At 40.7% G+C, this 18,541-nt stretch overlaps 1 protein-coding gene across 4 annotated transcripts; it reads right to left on the minus strand.

Annotated features, from left to right (window-relative positions):
* Window positions 1-1,280: 1,280 nt before the first annotated feature.
* Window positions 1,281-17,634, minus strand: top2a (DNA topoisomerase II alpha). Of its 4 annotated transcripts, none has more exons than XM_074620379.1 (35): window positions 17,471-17,634; window positions 15,620-15,766; window positions 15,275-15,365; window positions 15,112-15,175; window positions 14,797-14,942; window positions 13,332-13,429; window positions 13,030-13,242; window positions 12,534-12,707; window positions 12,106-12,207; window positions 11,855-11,992; window positions 11,618-11,756; window positions 11,368-11,525; window positions 11,057-11,182; window positions 10,701-10,811; window positions 10,226-10,331; window positions 9,978-10,087; window positions 9,786-9,878; window positions 9,580-9,694; window positions 9,361-9,482; window positions 8,164-8,312; window positions 7,791-8,022; window positions 7,564-7,698; window positions 7,162-7,362; window positions 6,865-7,060; window positions 6,522-6,613; window positions 6,268-6,414; window positions 5,694-5,777; window positions 5,322-5,525; window positions 5,055-5,175; window positions 3,738-3,890; window positions 3,184-3,358; window positions 3,037-3,092; window positions 2,826-2,939; window positions 2,421-2,635; window positions 1,281-1,759 (listed from the first exon to the last, which is right to left on the minus strand). In XM_074620379.1, exons 1-35 carry the CDS (start codon window positions 17,486-17,488, stop codon window positions 1,610-1,612), a joined length of 4,695 nt encoding a protein of 1,564 aa, XP_074476480.1. In that variant the 5' UTR covers window positions 17,489-17,634; the 3' UTR covers window positions 1,281-1,609. The 4 variants fall into 4 exon arrangements, with proteins under 4 accessions (XP_074476480.1, XP_074476477.1, XP_074476479.1 ...); XM_074620376.1 differs by having other exon boundaries at window positions 3,738-3,893; XM_074620378.1 differs by having other exon boundaries at window positions 15,620-15,769.
* Window positions 17,635-18,541: the final 907 nt, after the last annotated feature.

Below are 18,541 nucleotides of genomic sequence, written 5' to 3' on the forward strand. Positions count from 1 at the left end.
ACGAAAAGGAAGAAGATTGACAAAAACAAGAGGGACCGGCAGCAGAGCTACTCCCTAGCCCCTAATAAAAGTGTGATTTTTCATGTGATCTAAAAAATTAAAAGTTGTACTGTTAGATACTTCCTCAAAGTATGTCCGTACCAAATTTCAAGACTTTTGACCAATCAGAACAAATGCTGTGGCTTTTTTTTTTTCCTAATCATACTCAACAGTCTTTGGGCTCAGTCTTTCTGAGAGAAAACAGTTGAACCACCACAATGGGACATCCAGTCTATCCAGTAATGTTTGTTATTCTACGCACATTTGAACTTAACTTTGAGGACAAAACCGTTTTCATCAGCTACAAGCTGCTACTTGTGGAAGTACACCGGCTGGTTGAGCCACTTGCCGGTCTGAAACTTTCCTTAGGTTCAGCGTTTACCTAAAGCAGGGACATGAGGAAACCTACCCCCTCTGATAATCCTTAAAAATCCTGTTTCGTCTTTTCTGGTTTGTTTTGTCCCGCTGGAAGATTTCAACAAATAAAAAATTGTATCCAAACACCAGCTCGCTGTATATTCCCCCTCACTCTCTCTGTGATCGAGGTTTGCCCGGACTAATGATTGAGAGGGCGGCAACAGTTTAGGAAATTCCTGCTCAGTCCTAATCTGTGGCCATCAAAGGTCCCAGACAGAAGTGATGTTTACCCAAGAAAGGCAAAGTCTTGATGAGCATTTCAAAGAGCTTCCTAAATGGCAGGAAGCTTGTACCAACCAGTTTCCCCGGACACTACGGTCAACATGAGAACTTTCATAAAGCTGATTAATTGTACATACAGTGTTTCATTCAGTCAGAGGCATTAATATACACCTGTTTTTTATTGAGCTTAGAGGTTTGAAGTTCAATTCTTTGATGTAAGCAATAAAACGATTGTTTCCCAGTAGTTATATGACTTTGGATCGGTCCGTTAATGTTGTACTGGAAAAACTAGATAAGAAAAATGTGTTATTTTACTACTCTTAATAATCACAAACTCAACTTGTGAACAAAAACAGTCTTAAGAAGATAATTTATCTTTACCTTGTTGATGAAGGTGGAAATATAATGTTACTTACCCATCCCAATGTCCCAAATGACCTGATCCCCGTTGCATCACCGCATATCTACATGTGCGGCTGACGCTCCTCCCTCCCTCCCTCCCTCCCTGTGACATGTGAAAGCTGAGAACCAGACTTGTACAACAGATGACAGATCTGTCCGTTAGCCCTCAAGCGAGTAACAATTCCAAGCACAATCGACAATACAAGCAAGTTAACTTTATTTTTCTCAATATAAAATGAACAGCCATTGAAATATTTACAGGACAAGACAAAACACAAAAGACATATCAAGAATCCTAAGACTAAAACTAGAAATGCACACAGGGTGTAACACACGAGTATTTTTTGTTGTTGTATATACTTCTGCTCTTTGACAGGTACAATGAATCAGATTATCCACAAGCGTAAATGCAACCATCCTTCAACTGATAAAAACGAAGCCATATTAACCACATGGCACAAACTACATGTACGACTGGCTAAGAACCTGCCTTTAATACAAAATCTAAAACTGACTTGGAGAGTAAAATTTAAACGTCATCATCCGAGTCAGAGTCCAGGATGTAGGCTACAGGTTTGCGGGCGCGTGAGGGCTTGTCCCGCTTTTCCGCGGGAGCTGCTGCTGTCTCCTGGTCTGAAACCTGGAAGCTGTCGTCGTCCTCATCCCACCGCTTGGTTTTCTGCAACAACAGAGAAAATACTCAATGATTAAAATGTGTTCATAGTGACTTACAATACCTAAATGAATAATGTGGTCCATTAAAGCTGCAGTAGGTAACTTATGATATGATGCAAATGTGATCAAAAGTTATTTTTCGGTCACTATATCCTGACAGTAGTGCAAAAAAATCATGTTCCTCTGTGTCGTCCTAGGCCCTGTTCAGACCTGGTACCAACATGCGTCCTCGGTGATCGGCTCACAAGTGGACAGCTCTAAGTACAGGTGTGATCGCACTCGAGACACATTGAGATCGGCTCTTTCAGGCCACATTCAGAAGTGGTCTGGGCCGCAAACGGACACATTCCTGTGTATTTGTCGTTCGTCTACGGGTTGTCTCACACCATATTGCATATAGAGGCCCCAGCGCTCCTAATGGCATTTGCAAGATCGCACCGCGCCAAAGGAAAACAACCAATCCGAGCCGAGCAGTCTCTGCAGCAGCTGTCAATCACAGCTCGTGAAACTCATGAACTCCGATCAAACGGTAAAACTAAGCAGTGCTGACCAAACGTGAATCAGTATTCTGTTACTGTAACGCCTATTTCTCGCCTCAAATGTTTTCAGAAACACATTTTAGCGAACTGTTTAGCTGTAAAATGAGAATGTTGAATGAAACTGACCTTGGTTGTTTTGGCCTTGAGGCGTGACATGAGGTCTCCTGAGCTGCTGTCGGAGTCGTTGCTGGCGGCCTGTTTGCGTTTGATCACTGGCTTCGTCTTTGTAACTAGAGCTTTGGCTTCACCCTCTGAGTCAAACGAAGGGACCTTCTTAGCAGCCGTGGTGGACGCAGGTTTGGACTTAGAAAAAGCATCCAAGACGGACGGCTGATTCACATCTATGAGAAGTTGACAAGAAAAAATAACTTTGCAGATCAGGGAAGGATGCATTTAACTTGTTTTCTTTTCAACCATCATGCACTTAAGTGTCCGATCTACGTGTGCTCACCAGAAACATGTCTGACAAATGTGTACAACTACTGTTACAACCCCAATCTCTGAATAAGCTCGGCAGGCTCGTCTTAATACCTGCAGCTTTCTTCTTGGATGCAGCTGGTTTCATGGCAGCAGCGGGTTTTTTGGTTGCAGCCGTTTTACGTTGAACTGGAGCCTTGGCTGGAGGCGCCTGATCGTCGGACTGAGCTGCAAAAACACCACAAAGAGCAGATAATTCAAACCTCAGACCCATAGCCCAACATTTCTCACGCCCTTATCACGAGCGTCCCGTGAAAATACTTACAGCTCGACTTGGATTTAGCTTGTTTAGCTGCCGGTTTGCTCTTTGACGTTTTCTTCCTGCGTAGAAAATGACAAAAAGTTGATTTAAAAAAGGTAAATAACTTGACTGAAAGAAGCTTCATATACATCAAGTCGTTTTCATACTCACGTGGGTTCTGGAGCTTTGGGGGACGGGGCTGGAGAGTCCACGTCGCTCTCCGCAGTGGGTTCGGGCAAAAAGCTGTCATCGTCATCACTGATAGCGGCTTTCCGTTTTGGAGCGTCCTTCTTCCCCCAGTCATCAAATTCGTCTTCACTGTCGGACAAGTTGTACTTCACCGCAGCTGAAGAAACAGGCAACAGAATGGTCGGATTTAGCAACGCAAACAATGTTGTGGGATTATTCCTTATTTCATGGGGTATTTTGGTATTTCTACATTATTATTACATATTTATATATACACCACAAGATGTCACTAAAGAGCATGTAAAGAGCGTTTTCTTTTCATGCCAAGGCATATGCATATATATACACAGTATAAACCAAAAAAATGTAAATTAATCATTCAAATAGGGATTTTGAGTTGGAATACCATGGCAACGGTCGCAGCTTCAGGTCAGCCCTAGTTAATAGTAGTTTGTTCTACTAAAGTCCTCCCGTAATAGATGATTGCAGTCTACCGATAAGCAATGATAGAGGTCACGGCCATCTAGCAGATTCACCTTTAGTTTTGCGTTCGACCTTCTCCCTGGGGGCGACCACTTCCTCTGCCTCCATGTCGGACAGATTGGCGTCTTCGTCCGACCATGGATTATTCTTGGGCTTCTTGGCAACGGGTGTGAACCGAAGAGTGCTCTGCTTGCCGGTCTTTGATGCTGCTGCAGAGAAGGGTGTTTCTTAGTCATCTTTAATTTAAAAAAAAAAAATGCAATGCAGCTTCAATACAGTAGATAGAGTATTTAAAAAGGTCTGTGTGCCCATCTCGCCAGGCATCCAAACTTTATATTGTTTTACTGGCTCCTGGGTCCGTTTGTTACCATAGCGGGGGTGTGGAGTAATTGCTGCTGTAAAATTCTGAAAAGTGTGGGTAGATATAATAAAGTTTGCAAATGATGTATTTCCCACATGCTGCCACTAGATGTCACTAAAGAGCCGTTGCTTACTGGTTGCACATTTAAAACAGGCAGTGGTTGAATGTAACTAAGTACATTTACTCACCAGTGTTTTCTTTTCATTCACTTTCTACTTCTACTCCACTACATCGCAGAGGGAAATACTGTACTACATTTATTTGACAGATTTAGTTATTTTCCAGATAAAAATGTTTGAATACAAAACATAGGACCTTATAAAATATGATATTTTGATTTAACTTAAACTAGCCAACTGTTTATACAACAGTTGAAACGATTAGTCAATTAATCAATTAGTTGACAGAAAATTGGCAACTATTTTGATTCATAAATATGAAGATTTGCTTTTCTTTTTAATTATTCTAATAATCTTAATTTATTTGTAATAATTTGTACAACTGTAAAAAATCCTGCTTTTACATTAAAGCTTGAGTAATAATAATCTATTGATACAATATAGTAGTAAATAATAGTATAACCGTCACAGGGGACATTTTTCTGCATTGAGTACTTTTAATACTCAAAATACATTTTCCTGATTATATTTATATACTTTTACTGAAGTAACATTTTCAATGTAGGACTTTTACTTGTACCAGAGTATGTTATTAGTCTGGTATCTCCACTGTAAACAGGACACTATATTTATCAAAATTATGTTTTGATCGTGATTGTTGAATAAAACATGTCCCAACGCTTCAAAAATAAATTTACGTCACTTTTTTCCATTTGGTTTGAATGAAATTTAACTTTTTATATGAGATTAATAAAATGATACATCATAGAAGAGATATTTGACAGTCTGATATATTTAAAGATCTTTAAGGAACAAGCTCAGTGGACAGCTCCGAACCTCTGAACTCAAAATCAACTCAAGATGTGTTATATAACTTCATCCACGCTCACCTTTTGCCTTTGGCTGGGTTTTAGTTTTCTTGCTCAGTCGTGCAGCCAAGCCCACCTCCTCGCTCGGCTCTGCGTTCTCCGCATCGTCTCCAAACTCCATCTTCATCACTACATCTTCACTCTACGATTATAGAAAGGAGGTCAAGCTAGATGTTAACGTTCATTTGGAAAGTGCTGTGCCAGAAAAAATGATAAAAACTTCAAGGCAGACTAAGATAGACTTTTTGTAGTGCGATTTAATTTAATTAAAAAATAAATAAATCATACCTTGATTTTTTTGCCCCTCTTGCCTTCTTTCTTAACATCAGCCCTCTTGTTAAGTTCAGCTTTCATGGTGCTGGAAATGCGCGGGACAACACGGCGACCCTGCGGCGTGGGCAGAGTCTCCTGCTTCACCTTCAGCTTTCTGCCCTTTCCACCTTTTTTAACGACGGGCATGTCGGCGATCTCCTTTTCTTTTGCTTCAATGTTCTGTGCACAACATAGATTATTCAGGGGGGGGGGGGGGGGGGGGGGGGGAGTTTGTCAGTGGATCAGTGCTCAGTATGCATGCATGCTCATATGGGATTGGCAATATGGCAGTCAACTAGGCAGGTTATAATATTGCCAATCCCTTTTCTAAAACGGTGGTGCCAATACCTCCAGTTCCTCGCAGAAAGCAGCCAGGTCTTCCTTCCACATGTCTGCTGGAGACTTCTTCTTCAGGGTGTCCAGCTCTGTCAACTACAAAACAGCAGTTGGGTCAGAAATGAACTGCGTTTACAAAGGAGAGATTTGAAATAGGGCTGTCAATTGATTAAAATATTGAATTTTTAAGTATTTAATACTCTTATCAACATGGGAGTGGGCAAATAAGCTTGCCTTATGCAAATGTATGTATATATTTATTATTGGAAATCAATTAACAACACAAAACAATGACAAATATTGTCCAAAAACCCTCACATGTACTGCATTTGGCATGAAAATATATGCTCAAATCATAACATGGCAAACTCAAGCCCAACAGGCATGTGATGCCAGTATCTCCACTCTAGCTTTAAAACTGAGCCCGTGACAATCTAAAAATTGCAAGTTTCGTTAATGTGTTAAAGAAATTAGTGGCATTAAAACAAATTTGCGTTAACTGATTATTATCGTGTCAACTCTGACAACCCCAATTTGAATTTATAATTTTAAGTCGGTAAGATTGCAGCAGAGCTGAACATCACACCTTAGCGTCCCTCTGTTGGCAAAGCTCGTCTTTCTTCTCTTTGGTCAAGTACCACATGGGCATATTCAGCAGGTAGTGGTAGTCTGGCCCGCTGGTGTCCTCCTCCTCCGTCTCTTCCGTCTCTTCCTCCAACACCGTCTCCACATTCTAAGAGCAGGAACACAAACACATAATGTTATTTGCTCAAGTGGAGGCTGATTATTGAGCATTCCTCATTAACGTAGCTGAAAGCCGTGTGATTCAAAGTGTCCTACCTTCTCCTGGGCCTGTTTCCAAGCCTTGACTGGGTCAGAGTCGTAGCCCATCTCCTGCAGCATGCGAATCAGCTCCTTCTTTGGCTTGTTCTCTACAAGTAGATGGATAGTGTTAAGAGTTATGATCAAAATAAATCTAAACACATTCTAGGTCTTCACAATTATGGCTAAAATGATCATCTAAAATTGTGATTTCCAGGAATATTACAATTTCAGAAGCTGTTCCACATGAAAACATTTAAATAGCTTTTCTTCAACATTTAATTTGAGGCTAAAACTGGCAATGTATGATTGATCAAAATCGCAGCAGTGTATGCTTTAAACAAAAGTTGAAGCTACTAACCAATGACCAAGGTGCCCTGGACTTTCTCCAGGATGAAGCGGGCCTGGTTGGTGAGTTTAGCACCTTCTGCCCCCAGCATGCCGATCAACCAATCCTTTCTCAGCCCGTAGTACTTCATCCTCAACTCAAAGAAGTCCTTGAGAACATCCTGCGCAGACTCATACTTCTTCAGGCTGCCCACGTGGTCAAACAGAACCTTAAAAAAAAATAAAATAAGATTTTATAGTAAGCTACGAGACTTGATCCGTCGTCTGTCACTGAAACATTAGCTGTGTGTGCAGGTGTGTGAGCAGTTACCATAGAATTGCAGGTGAGGGTGTTCTGAAGTTTGAAGACTTTGTGGAGGCCAGCAGCCTCCGCCTCACTCAGCTTATCTGCCGTCATTGTGACCACGAAGCGCACGGTGGTGTCGGTGTGGTATTCCCTGTAGTCTGTGATCAGAGAGGGGACCTTCTCTGTGCCGTTCAGCATCGGCTCCAGCACGTTCTCCTTGTAGGTCTAAAACCACAGAGAACAGCGGGAAATTACATACAGAGGTAAATTAATTGGTCGCAAAAGTACTTTAAAAATCATTAATTTAATGGCAGTCCACAGACCAATGGTTGCCGTCACGGTGACTTCTTCCATCTATGATGAATATACATGATGGAACATCCTGAACACATCACTAATATGAAGGACAAAGCTTTAGTGACCAACCTGTGTCCAGGTTTTGACGGGCAATTCAGAGATCTCAATGGTGGTGGAATCGATGATGGCCACCTCTCCGCTGATGATGAACTGGTTGTCCACCACCTGCTCAATTGTGCCTTTGAAGCCTTTGTAGTTTGGAAGCTATGGGAGGAAAACAAAAAGGCACCCTCATCATCTGATTTGTACACCAGAACATACACAAGATAGCAACAACAGTCATTTCTTGTGCTCACCATTGGCAGAGGCTCATCGCCATTGAGCATGCGGTGGATGTTGCTGACGATCTCTCGTATGTCGTAGTTGGGCATCCTGCTGGCCCAGCCTGTGCCGATACCTTCACAGCCGTTCACCAGCACAGTGGGGATGATGGGAATGTACCACTCCGGCTCTACGCGCTGGTTGTCATCGACGTTATACTTGAGCAGGTTGCCATCCACAGTTGGGAAAACAAGGCGGGTCAGAGAGCTAGAAGGAGACAGTTTGGAGAATTTTTTTGAGTTAATCACCAACTAGGTAAACCAAAAAAATTAATTCCACCACATTCTCAAATGTGTGCGTGAGCCCTGTAGCTTCAGATCATTTGTAGTTTATAAGGAGGCTGCTGACCTGAGCATGGTGAAGATGTATCGAGGGCTGGCAGAGTCCTTGCCGCCGTGCAACCTGGTTCCAAACTGACCCAGAGGCTGCAACAGGTTCAAGTTGTTGCTTCCCACGAAGTTCTGGGCCAAACCAACAATGGTCATCATCAGAGAGATCTGAAAAATGAACAGAGTTGAACGGATTAAATCAACAGTTTTATCAAAAGATGTTGCTTGCAGAAGACCAAGGACAAGATGGCAGTATCAATTTCAAATTAATGTTAACTATTGTTTTCTCGACATATGAACGCTAGGGGTGCAACGGATTACAAAACTCACGGTTCGGATCGTATTACAGTTTTGAGTCACGGATCGGCTCGGCAGAAAAAAAAAGGGAGCAAACAGAACTTTTAGAGATGCTCCGATCATGTTTTTTTTGCTGCAGAAACAGATTGCCTATCGTCGATGAGCCATATTGGGCGATACAGATCGTTTTTTGTTGTTGTTTTTAAATTTAAATACTTGTACTTTGTTATAGTCGTCTATAGTGGTTATTTGCATAAAAACACAATTCAAATAATTAGGAAACAAAATATTGTATTTTTATTGATTAAATTCTTGGCTTTCAAAGTTGTAATTCTGTTTTAAAAGCTGCTTAGAGCTAGGAAGTTAAACAGGTCATATATCTATCTCTCTTATCTATTTTATATTGCTGTGAAAACGTCTCCTTTAAACAACTATATTTATTCAAGGTTCAGGCCAATAAGTACATTTTACAAGATTCCTCATGATGACGTTAGAATTTACTCAATACTCGTTTTACTGAATAGAGCCTGAATGCACCATAATGGAACTCAATGGAACCTCCGTATGTTAGCACTTAGCTCCAGTGCTGCCAACGCTACCAGCTCTCCTCCTGCCGATTTCAACATGGATATATTGTTCACAATGTAACATTATCAGGGATCGGCAACTAGAAAGCATTATTGCCTATCTCCCGATCGCATATTTTTACTGAATATCGTCCAATAAGCATCGGCAGTAAAACTTTATTTGATTCGTACGGATCACGTATCAACTACGGTTCGTTACACCACTAATGAACTCTACAACTGGCTGTAGCCTGACATCAAACCAACAGGCTACTTTAGACACTAAAAAGACAAGCAAAGAAAGCTAAACATATGTGGGAAAATCAACTTATCAAAGTGTCACGTCATCTCACCTCTCCATGGTGGTAGGCTGACATCTCAGCCACCGAGCCAGCCAGCTGGGCCACCTTCACCTCCCGCTTGTCGTTCCTCTTGAAGCAACTAAACAGCACCTTCCTCTGGCCTGGTTTCAGACCTGACACACACACATCAATGCAGACACACATTAAGTGTCACATTAATCCCTTAAGATTTGCAAACGTATTCTTGGTGATCATAATCATTTCACGCACCGTCCACCATGCAGGGGATTGACCTCTCGTTGTCAGAGTTGGAGAAAAGTACCAGCTCCTTGTTGACGAAGTCGTTGTACGAGAGGGACGTGGTGGACAGACCGTACAGGAACTCCTGTGAAGAGATGGCAAAAGATGGATACGGTGAAACTTAACAGACAAACAGCAATAAAGCACATGGAGTTCAGCAATGTTTTGGACGTTACCTCAGGCAGGTTGTGAGCCCTACGCTGGCGTCTGTTGACCATGAAGTTGGTCAGCCATTCTTTCCGCTCATCTACTTTCTTCTTGCTAAAGGCCTGGGCAAAACACAACAATCAAATATTAGCACTCCAACTACGAATTACATCCTAGCCAGGAAGTTTGAAATGATATGAAACAGATGGGTAACGTCTTACGAGGGTAATCGCTTCATCGTCTTCAGGTCCGCCGTACTTGAATGGGATACGGTGTCTCTCAAAATCAGAGAAGTACTCCTTGGCTTCCTGCGATGTGCTGGTTCCCAAACCTGGATGGAGTAAGGCCACAAAGGTTAGAAAGAGCCATGATAATGACACTCAAGCCTATAAAACCTTGACATTGGTCAGGTATGAAGGGTTGCTTACTTGTCTTTCTTTACTACCACACAGGGGGTTTTATCACAAACCTTTGTAGTATTTTGTTTTCCAAGATCTGTAGTTGGCCTGGCTCTCCTTCCATACGTTGAATTCGGGGATACTGTAGAAGGACAGCTGAGTTTTCTTGAGAGTTACCTAAAGAGAGGGAAAAAGAAATATGCAATCACTTTTTGTCTTCTCACCGTGGCATTTAAATGGTGTTTGACAACAAAATGGTCAAAATAAGGATAGAATATAGGCTAACCATCATCAAAAAGGATTCATGAGAAGTGTGATTTTTATATAAACGGTAGAATTGTTGTCAATAAGAAAGTGGTCTGTGGTTTTGACACCAGATGGCAGCGTTGTTGCAAATTCAGGGAGACTACTTTCCTACTCCTCCAGTACTTTGGTTCACAATATATGCTAGATCCTCAAATTCTTTAGCTACTAATATTAGCTTATTAGTAGAATAACTTGTCAAACACAGACCAAAATATCCTGTGGTTTCAGAAGACCATGTACCTTGATGATGGGGGTGATGAACTCTTCCAGGAAGTCGTGGCGCAGCAACGATGGCCAGTTATGGTGGATGAAGTTGATTAGCAGGCCCTTAATGTGGGAGCCGTCTTGATCCTGTCACAGAAGCACAGTAGAGTCCAGTCACATCAATGTAATCAGTAAACCTAAAGATGAATACCACTTGAACTTTTGCATGCATCACTGTACCTATAATGAAGTGGGTGACAACCCTGAAAAAGTTTACACGGTGCTCTATGACAGCACTAAAGAGTAGTACGTTTAAAATGAATACAAATTGGATTCACTAAAAAGTAAAAAACAGACGTCCGAGATGAGAATAAATGAAACTGCTGCCGCACCTGATCTGTCATGATCATCAGCTTGCCGTAACGCAGTGTCTTGAGGGAATCTGGGTCGCTGTAGTTCTTCTTGTACTGAAGGCCGAGGATCTTGATGATGTTGTTGATTTCAGCGTTCTCCATGATCTGATGAGGGAGACCAAACGAGTTTTATTCTCAGCTGTTTGCTGAGCTAAATTACAGACACATGATGCTCAATACATCCGTGTCTAAACAAAGTAAATACAACGATACAGACCCAGTATCGATATGACTTATAAGACATGTGGCTGCCATGTAATGACCGTGAGCAAAATGCTGTTGGGCCTAACCTGTTTGAGTGTGGCCTCCCGGACGTTGAGCATTTTTCCTCTGAGAGGGAAGACGCCATAGCGGTCCCTGCCGACCACTCCGAGCCCAGACACAGCGAGTGTCTTGGCTGAGTCTCCCTCAGTGAGGATCAGCGTGCAGCCGATGGAGTTCTTCCCACCTGCCAGAGAACATGATTACTGTAGGATGATGGCAGCTCATTTACTTTCTCATGAGGCTGACAGAAGAGAAAAAAGGCATGGTATACAATACCTGCATCGTTGGCGTCGTCCAGTTTAGGCACCCCCTTGATTTTTGTGTGTTTAACACTTGAGCATTTCTTGTTGAGCTGCGTCTGAGCCTTGAACTTCACCCAGTTCATGATGCTTTCCACAACCCCGCAGGTTGTGGCCTACGGAGAACAAAAAAATGAAGAGGGATGTGTGATATCGAAATGATTACACTGCTGAGGGTAAGAATGCAATGCCGGTGGTGGTTTTTCGTTGGCACCTGTTTAATGAACTTGTCGCTGAGAGAACAAGTGGATCCAAAGCTCTTATGCTGCAGTGTCATGTTCTCTTTGGTCTGAGAATCAAAGGTGGGGTTCTCAACCAGGCAATTGACAAACAGCCACAGGTGGTTCTTCACCTGGATGGAGAGGGAGAGGAGTATGCACAATTATGTGCTCTGCTAACAGGAGAATATTTGGATTTTCAGCTTCATATAAAAAAAATTAAACAAAAGATGAGAGATGACTGTACCTGGAAAGGCTTGATGACCACCCCAGCTTTGTTCTTCCTCTTCACCACGTCAATGAGCTTGCTAACCACCTGGTCTGTAACATAGTCAACGTGCCTCCCTCCCTGGGGTGCAGAGAACAAACACAAGATCCCATTTAGAGAATAAATGACATAAGTCTTAATCATAGTGACACAAAGTGGCTGGGAGAGCAGCCAACCTTGTACTCTGCTGCCAAAGGAGCCTGGTCTACTAGTTCAGTCAGCCTTAAAATGCTTCATAGCTGCTATGTGATGTAAATTTAAACAGGGCTGACGAATTAAGATAAAATTATAATTGGCGCCCAGTATTCCAACAGACTACTTAAAAAATTAAATTACAAGTTTGGCATTGAGGTCATAACCCAGACTCAATCTATCACTACAACCCATTTCATACACTGTGAAATTACCTTGGTTGTGGCAATACTGTTGACAAAGCTGACTTGCTGGAAACCTTTCTCGCTCATGGTGAGGCAGACCTCCCAGCGCTCGTTGACGACCTCGTGGATCACGGTGATGGCGCCGCCGAGCTCGTCCACCTTGTCCTTCAGATACATGTCCACGTAGCTACGGAAACCTGTAAGCTGGAGCACAAGAGTGATCTTAGTGTTGATCGCAAAATGTATCCCCTACAGGCTTATGCAATGATCAGTTATATGGTTATATTTTCAAAAGATTTTCTCAGCTGAAGGTTAGCCTGAAACTTAAATCAGCTTCAAAATTGAAAATGGAGTTTGTGGAGGCTGTCTTGACATTTGTTGAAGTTAATTTGAATCTAATAAATGATATTTGAGAGGACAAATTAAAACCCACTTCTAATTTAAGAGACGGCTGATAGATGGGTGGATGACAGAAAGCAAAATGCAGAAAGTGAGACAGAAAATGTGAAACAGCACGGTAACTTACTGGCAGCTTCTTGCCATTGAAGAACACACGGACACCCTTGGAGGCTCCAGCGATGTCGTAGGCCCTCCTGGTCATCAGAGCCACTGTGTCTTTGTCCAGGATGCTCATTTTAAACTTGGCGAGGTCGGGAATGAAGGTGATGCAAGTGTATTCCTCTCCCTCAAAGGGTTTGATCTTATAATCCCCTGCTCTGCCCATGTTGTCATACCAAGTCTGTGGAAAACATGGACATACCGTGAAATTACATTTTTCCCTTTACACTGATTACAAAATAGCAAATGTGGTTTCAGCCTGCCTCCTACCTGCTTGAAGGTCTTCTTTGACTGTTTACAGGCAGTCTCTACAGTGAACTTTGTGCTGAAGATGTTGCAAAGCTTAGCACCATATCCATTGCGTCCACCTAAAGAACAAGTATTGGTATGAAGATGTGGGTTAGGATACTAGAAAAATGTCATGCTCTACTGAGTAACACCAAACATGACTGTAGCTTGTTTATACAAAAACCCTATGTGTGGCTTAATATTACATTTCTGTTGACTACTAGAAGTGAAAACATTGATGCATATCATCATCTTTAAAAGGGAAACACCACCGAAATTAAGAATTCAGTATGTTATTTCCATGGCCTAGGAAAGTGCAATCAATATTTGTGAAAATGAACTCCTCTCTCTTAAAGCCAGAAACCAGAGAAGTAAGTCTCAAACTTGTGATGTCATACGGTATAAAGTCTGAAGCTGCTCCATAGACAATGATTGGAGACTGTTTTTGCAAGACCCACAGAATGTTTGTTTTCTTGTATGGTAGTGTTCTCAGATGTGAAACAGAAAATGTTCCCACATACTCAGATCATTCCCCCGGATGCTCTCAGTGTCACCTATAACATCTTCGGTTCCACACTTTATACCTTATGACATCATAAGTTTGAGTTTTAGCACTCTAGTTTTTGGATTCGGGAGAGAGTTGTTCATGTTTACTGATATTTTTGGACTGTCTTAGACCATTGGAAAAACGTGTATACATTTTGAAAAAATGGACGTGGTTCCCCTTTAGAATACGCCTTTATTTTGAAATTCTCATTGCACCACTGGGCCACCATTTCCATCCAAGTGCACTTCCTTCCTACAGAGCACAGTAATAAAAACGTCATATCATATTGTAGTTGCTCTTAGTGAGTTGATATAAATGCAATTGATTGTTTTAAATGGGCATATGATATCTACTCATATCGATCGCAGGCCCCTGAAGTTAATTGACGTGGCAGACTTTGTGTTATCAGCAAATATCATAACGTTGTCCAAAAGAATCGATAATATGGTATTGTGATGAAGCTTGTGATTTACACCTCCGTTGACTACTCGGATCTTATGTTATCATAGTTTGTCGGTCCTCCACTAAGATGAAATATCTTTTTTGGAACGGGGAATGTGTAAACTCTCCTCTTACAATGGAGTCTATGTAAGTATTTATAATAATAATTATGAATCATAATTTCAAATGATTATAACAGACATTTTGCTGTAATTTCCACTTCCAAATAAATAGTTTAGATATTATAGTTATAGGTTTTGTCTGATTGTTTAACTGCACATGCTGCTCACGCTGTTGGACTCTATTGTAAAGTTGAGCCTAGCATTGTCATTGCATGCCTAGATATCTGCAACTTCATTGGTGAGAAAAGTGTTATCGTGACCAAAAGCCAAGACGGCTAAAACTAGAAAAACAAAAACCCAAGTTGTTAAAACATTTTCCTAGAGTCTTCAGTCTCACCAGTGACTTTCTTCTGGTCATCGTCGTAGTTACTGGAGGTGAGGAGCTGTCCAAAGATGAGAGCAGGCACGTACACCTTCTCCACCTTGTGCTCCACCACAGGAATACCCTTTCCATTATTCCACACACTGATGGTGTTGTTCTCACTAAAAAGGAAAAAAACACACATTTCGTCATGTGCTGCTGTGATACCAAGGAGAACAGTTGAGCTGGATATGAGTTGGGGCTATCTGACAACTTACAAGCAAAGGCACACTGTGGTAGGATTATAAGATATTTTGAGATCTTGGTCGTGCAATATTTTATATTACTCACACATCAATGTTGATCTTGATGCAGGACATGCTCTTGTCCCTCTGCTTATTGTCAGCTGCATTTACTGTTGAAAGAATTAAAACATCAGTATAGTAGGCCCGCTAATAGGTGGCCAACAATTTGTCTATTAAAACACCATGTAAAATTAGAGCCATTTACTCACCAAGGATCTCATCAAAAATCTTGTAAAGCCCAGGCACAAACAAGATTTCACGGCAGTTCAGTCCCTCTTCCTCATCATACACCCACATTTGCTGAGGAAAGAAGTCAACTAGTCATTACAAAGGTCATCAGGTATTAAATTTGTATAATGTGAACCATTAATGCTTCGTTCTTCTAATCAACATCATGCACCATGCAGTGAGAGCAAAATTCTTCAGAAAATATCTAAAATAGTCCACGCTCACATCAGCTCCTGTGAGATTTACCCAAGGACTTAAATCAATAAAGGTTTATTAGAGAAGCCATCAATTTCAAAAGACACAGACATTGCTGTGTGACCTCTTACTTGAGTGACAGGCTCTACAGAGCCGATGTAGGAGTCCGGTCGGAGCAAAATGTGCTCCAACTGCGTCTTCTTCTGATAGATCCTCTCCACAGACATGCGCTTCGGATCTTTCTTCGTCTTCTCCTCCGGCTTGTTCTCAAAGAACGTCTGCTGTGAATGACACAGGGTTATCTTTTAATTTTCTGGCACTGCAGTCAAGACTGCAGCAGGAGTTTGTGTTACAAGCAGGGTCTGAAATGAACCTTTTTCCTCACCTGCCACTGTGGCAGGTCACTGAACATTTCTACCAGCCACTAATTTTTGTTTTTGTCTGCCACTTCTGAAGTCTAGGTAGAATGCTTAAAAATTGTAAACAGACTCAGTGGTACCAGACTGTAGAATTATGGAATATATCATGTAACCTTAATCCATGACTATATTTGGTAACAATTCATTTTACAGATCTGCAAATTTCATAGTAATTAGGTGATAATTAGCAAGTTACCTATTTGAAATTTCTTTGGAATTACTGCAAAATTACCCCAGTACTTACTTAAAAATGTATCGAAATTACTTTATTATAAACCTAATTTAATAATTATATGCTAAAATAGCATTGTATGCTAAAATTTCACCTGCCACAGCCAACATTTACCCTGTATTTGGCAGGTGCTAATTTCATTCCCTGGTTACAAGTAACCTCCACACAATGACCAACAGCATCTGCAATAACACTCAAACAGCTCCACATGGTTGTAATTACTTGATTCTTGAGTTTTAATGTAGACAAAACCTCAGAAAAATTGGTGAACACAAAAATATGTCTACTGAAAAAAAATGTCATCCCCTTGAAGTTGCTGGGATGTGAGTTCAATGTGTTGCTCAAGGACACTTCAGGAGGGCAGATGTTTGTACAGTGGTTTACTGGTTGCAGACAATAAGGGAGCTGCTGCTCCCCAAGTGCTCCACAGACAGACTCAGGAAATCCTTTGTCCCCCGAGCCATCAAACTGTACAACACCTCTCTAAGGAGGACGGTCTGCAGGACAGATAATAATGCAAACAGTGCACTTTCATAGACTAAGCTACTGGAGTTACCTGCACTATACTCATTTTTAACAGTCTCTTCTGCACTATATTCACTTTTTTAATAGTCCTGTATCACAGCTGTTACACTGTACTATATTCAGTTTTCTTCATCTCCTTTTTTTTTTTTGTACTTTGCACTACTAACTTTTTTTACTGCCTTTTTACTAACATGTTTTGCACTATGGAACTGTGATGCTGGAAACTTGAATTTCCCTCAGGATCAATGAAGTTACTATCTATCTATCTATCATTTTGAAAATGACACATCGTCCACACTATAGATAACTAAATGATAATGTCATTGTGAGTGAAGTCCCCCTGGTGTCTTCCTGGCCTGTTATCTGCAGCATTAGCCAACTTTAAACTGCTGAATTCAACTCAATTTTGATGCTGACGTTAAATGAATGCAACATTATATTATGTGTGCAACCTCATGGTCTGCTGTGTGAGAAGGAAAGCTTATTTCTTAGTTTGTTTAGGAAGAAATACAACGTAACATTAGCCAACTGTGAGCCAGATGGTTTCTAAACATGTATTGGCCTACATCACATTTCATGCTTGTGTCGTGCTTGAGGAGAGTTAGTGACATCAAACATTGATCTTTTCTTCACCAGTGTGTTAACGATAATTATGTTAAAGTTGTTACTAATAATAGATGTTAAAGCAGAGCGAACTTTAAGCGAAGAAGTTTCACTGCTGCTACACTAACAATAACATTAGCTGCTAGGTAGCTCCACATTCATTAGCAAGTTAGCAGCACATGATGAAGTTTCAGTAAAGTTACCTTCAGTGGTTCAGCCATTCTTCTTATATTTAACGTTACTGCTTTCAAGAACTTATCGAAGACGTCTTTAATTAACGTTAGCTAACCAACTATACCATCTAAGCTGCTGCCTGGCTGCACTAATTCGTGTCGGCGCTTGAATGAAGAGAAACACTTTGAAAATTCAAAACTTGGAGGCAAGAACATCCCGCCAGATATTTCAACCAATCAGAACGAAGAGCCTTCTGATGTTCTCCTCCAATCAGGAACGCAGAACTCCCGATTTCAAATAAACAACCAATCAACGACGGTTAAAGAGGCATGAGCCCGCCCACCTTGTGTCTCACAGCCAATCAGCTTCCTAAGATGGAAAAGAATAGAATAGAAACATCTATACCATGTATACTGTATATACAGTTTATATATAGTATATATATACTATATATATACCATATATACTGTATATACAGTTTATATATATATGTACTGTATATATAGTATATGTATGTATATATATATATACATCATATATACTGTGTATATATAGTATATGTATGTATATGTATATATATATCTATACCATATACACTGTATATATAGTATATGTATGTATATGAATATATATATATCATATATACATACAGTTTATATATATATAGGGTAACCCTATATAAACTGTAACCCTATATAAACTGTATATACAGTATGTATAGCCTGTAGTCTATATGGAATACATGCTAGAATACAAACAGCAGATTCAAGATTCAAGATTCAAGATGTTTATTGTCATGCTGGTTATACAAGTACAATTGTGTGAAATACTTTTTGCTGGGAAGCTCCATTAAAAATAATAAGTTATATTACAATTATAAAAGGAAATACTTTGTACAAGGCATATTAAGAACATATACAGGCATATTAAGAACATATAAAGTATATACAGTATAAGATATATGATTGAGATATTGCACTTGTTTATTGCACTTTTTGTGAGCGAAAGTGTCGTATGAATTATCTATTTAAAAGTCTGATGGCCTGCCGGAAAAAACTGTTCCTCAGTCTGCTGGTGAGAGAGTAACAGGTGAAAACTAG

The sequence above is a fragment of the Sebastes fasciatus genome, chromosome 20 (assembly GCF_043250625.1).
Source record: "Sebastes fasciatus isolate fSebFas1 chromosome 20, fSebFas1.pri, whole genome shotgun sequence".
Taxonomy (NCBI): domain Eukaryota; kingdom Metazoa; phylum Chordata; class Actinopteri; order Perciformes; family Sebastidae; genus Sebastes; species Sebastes fasciatus.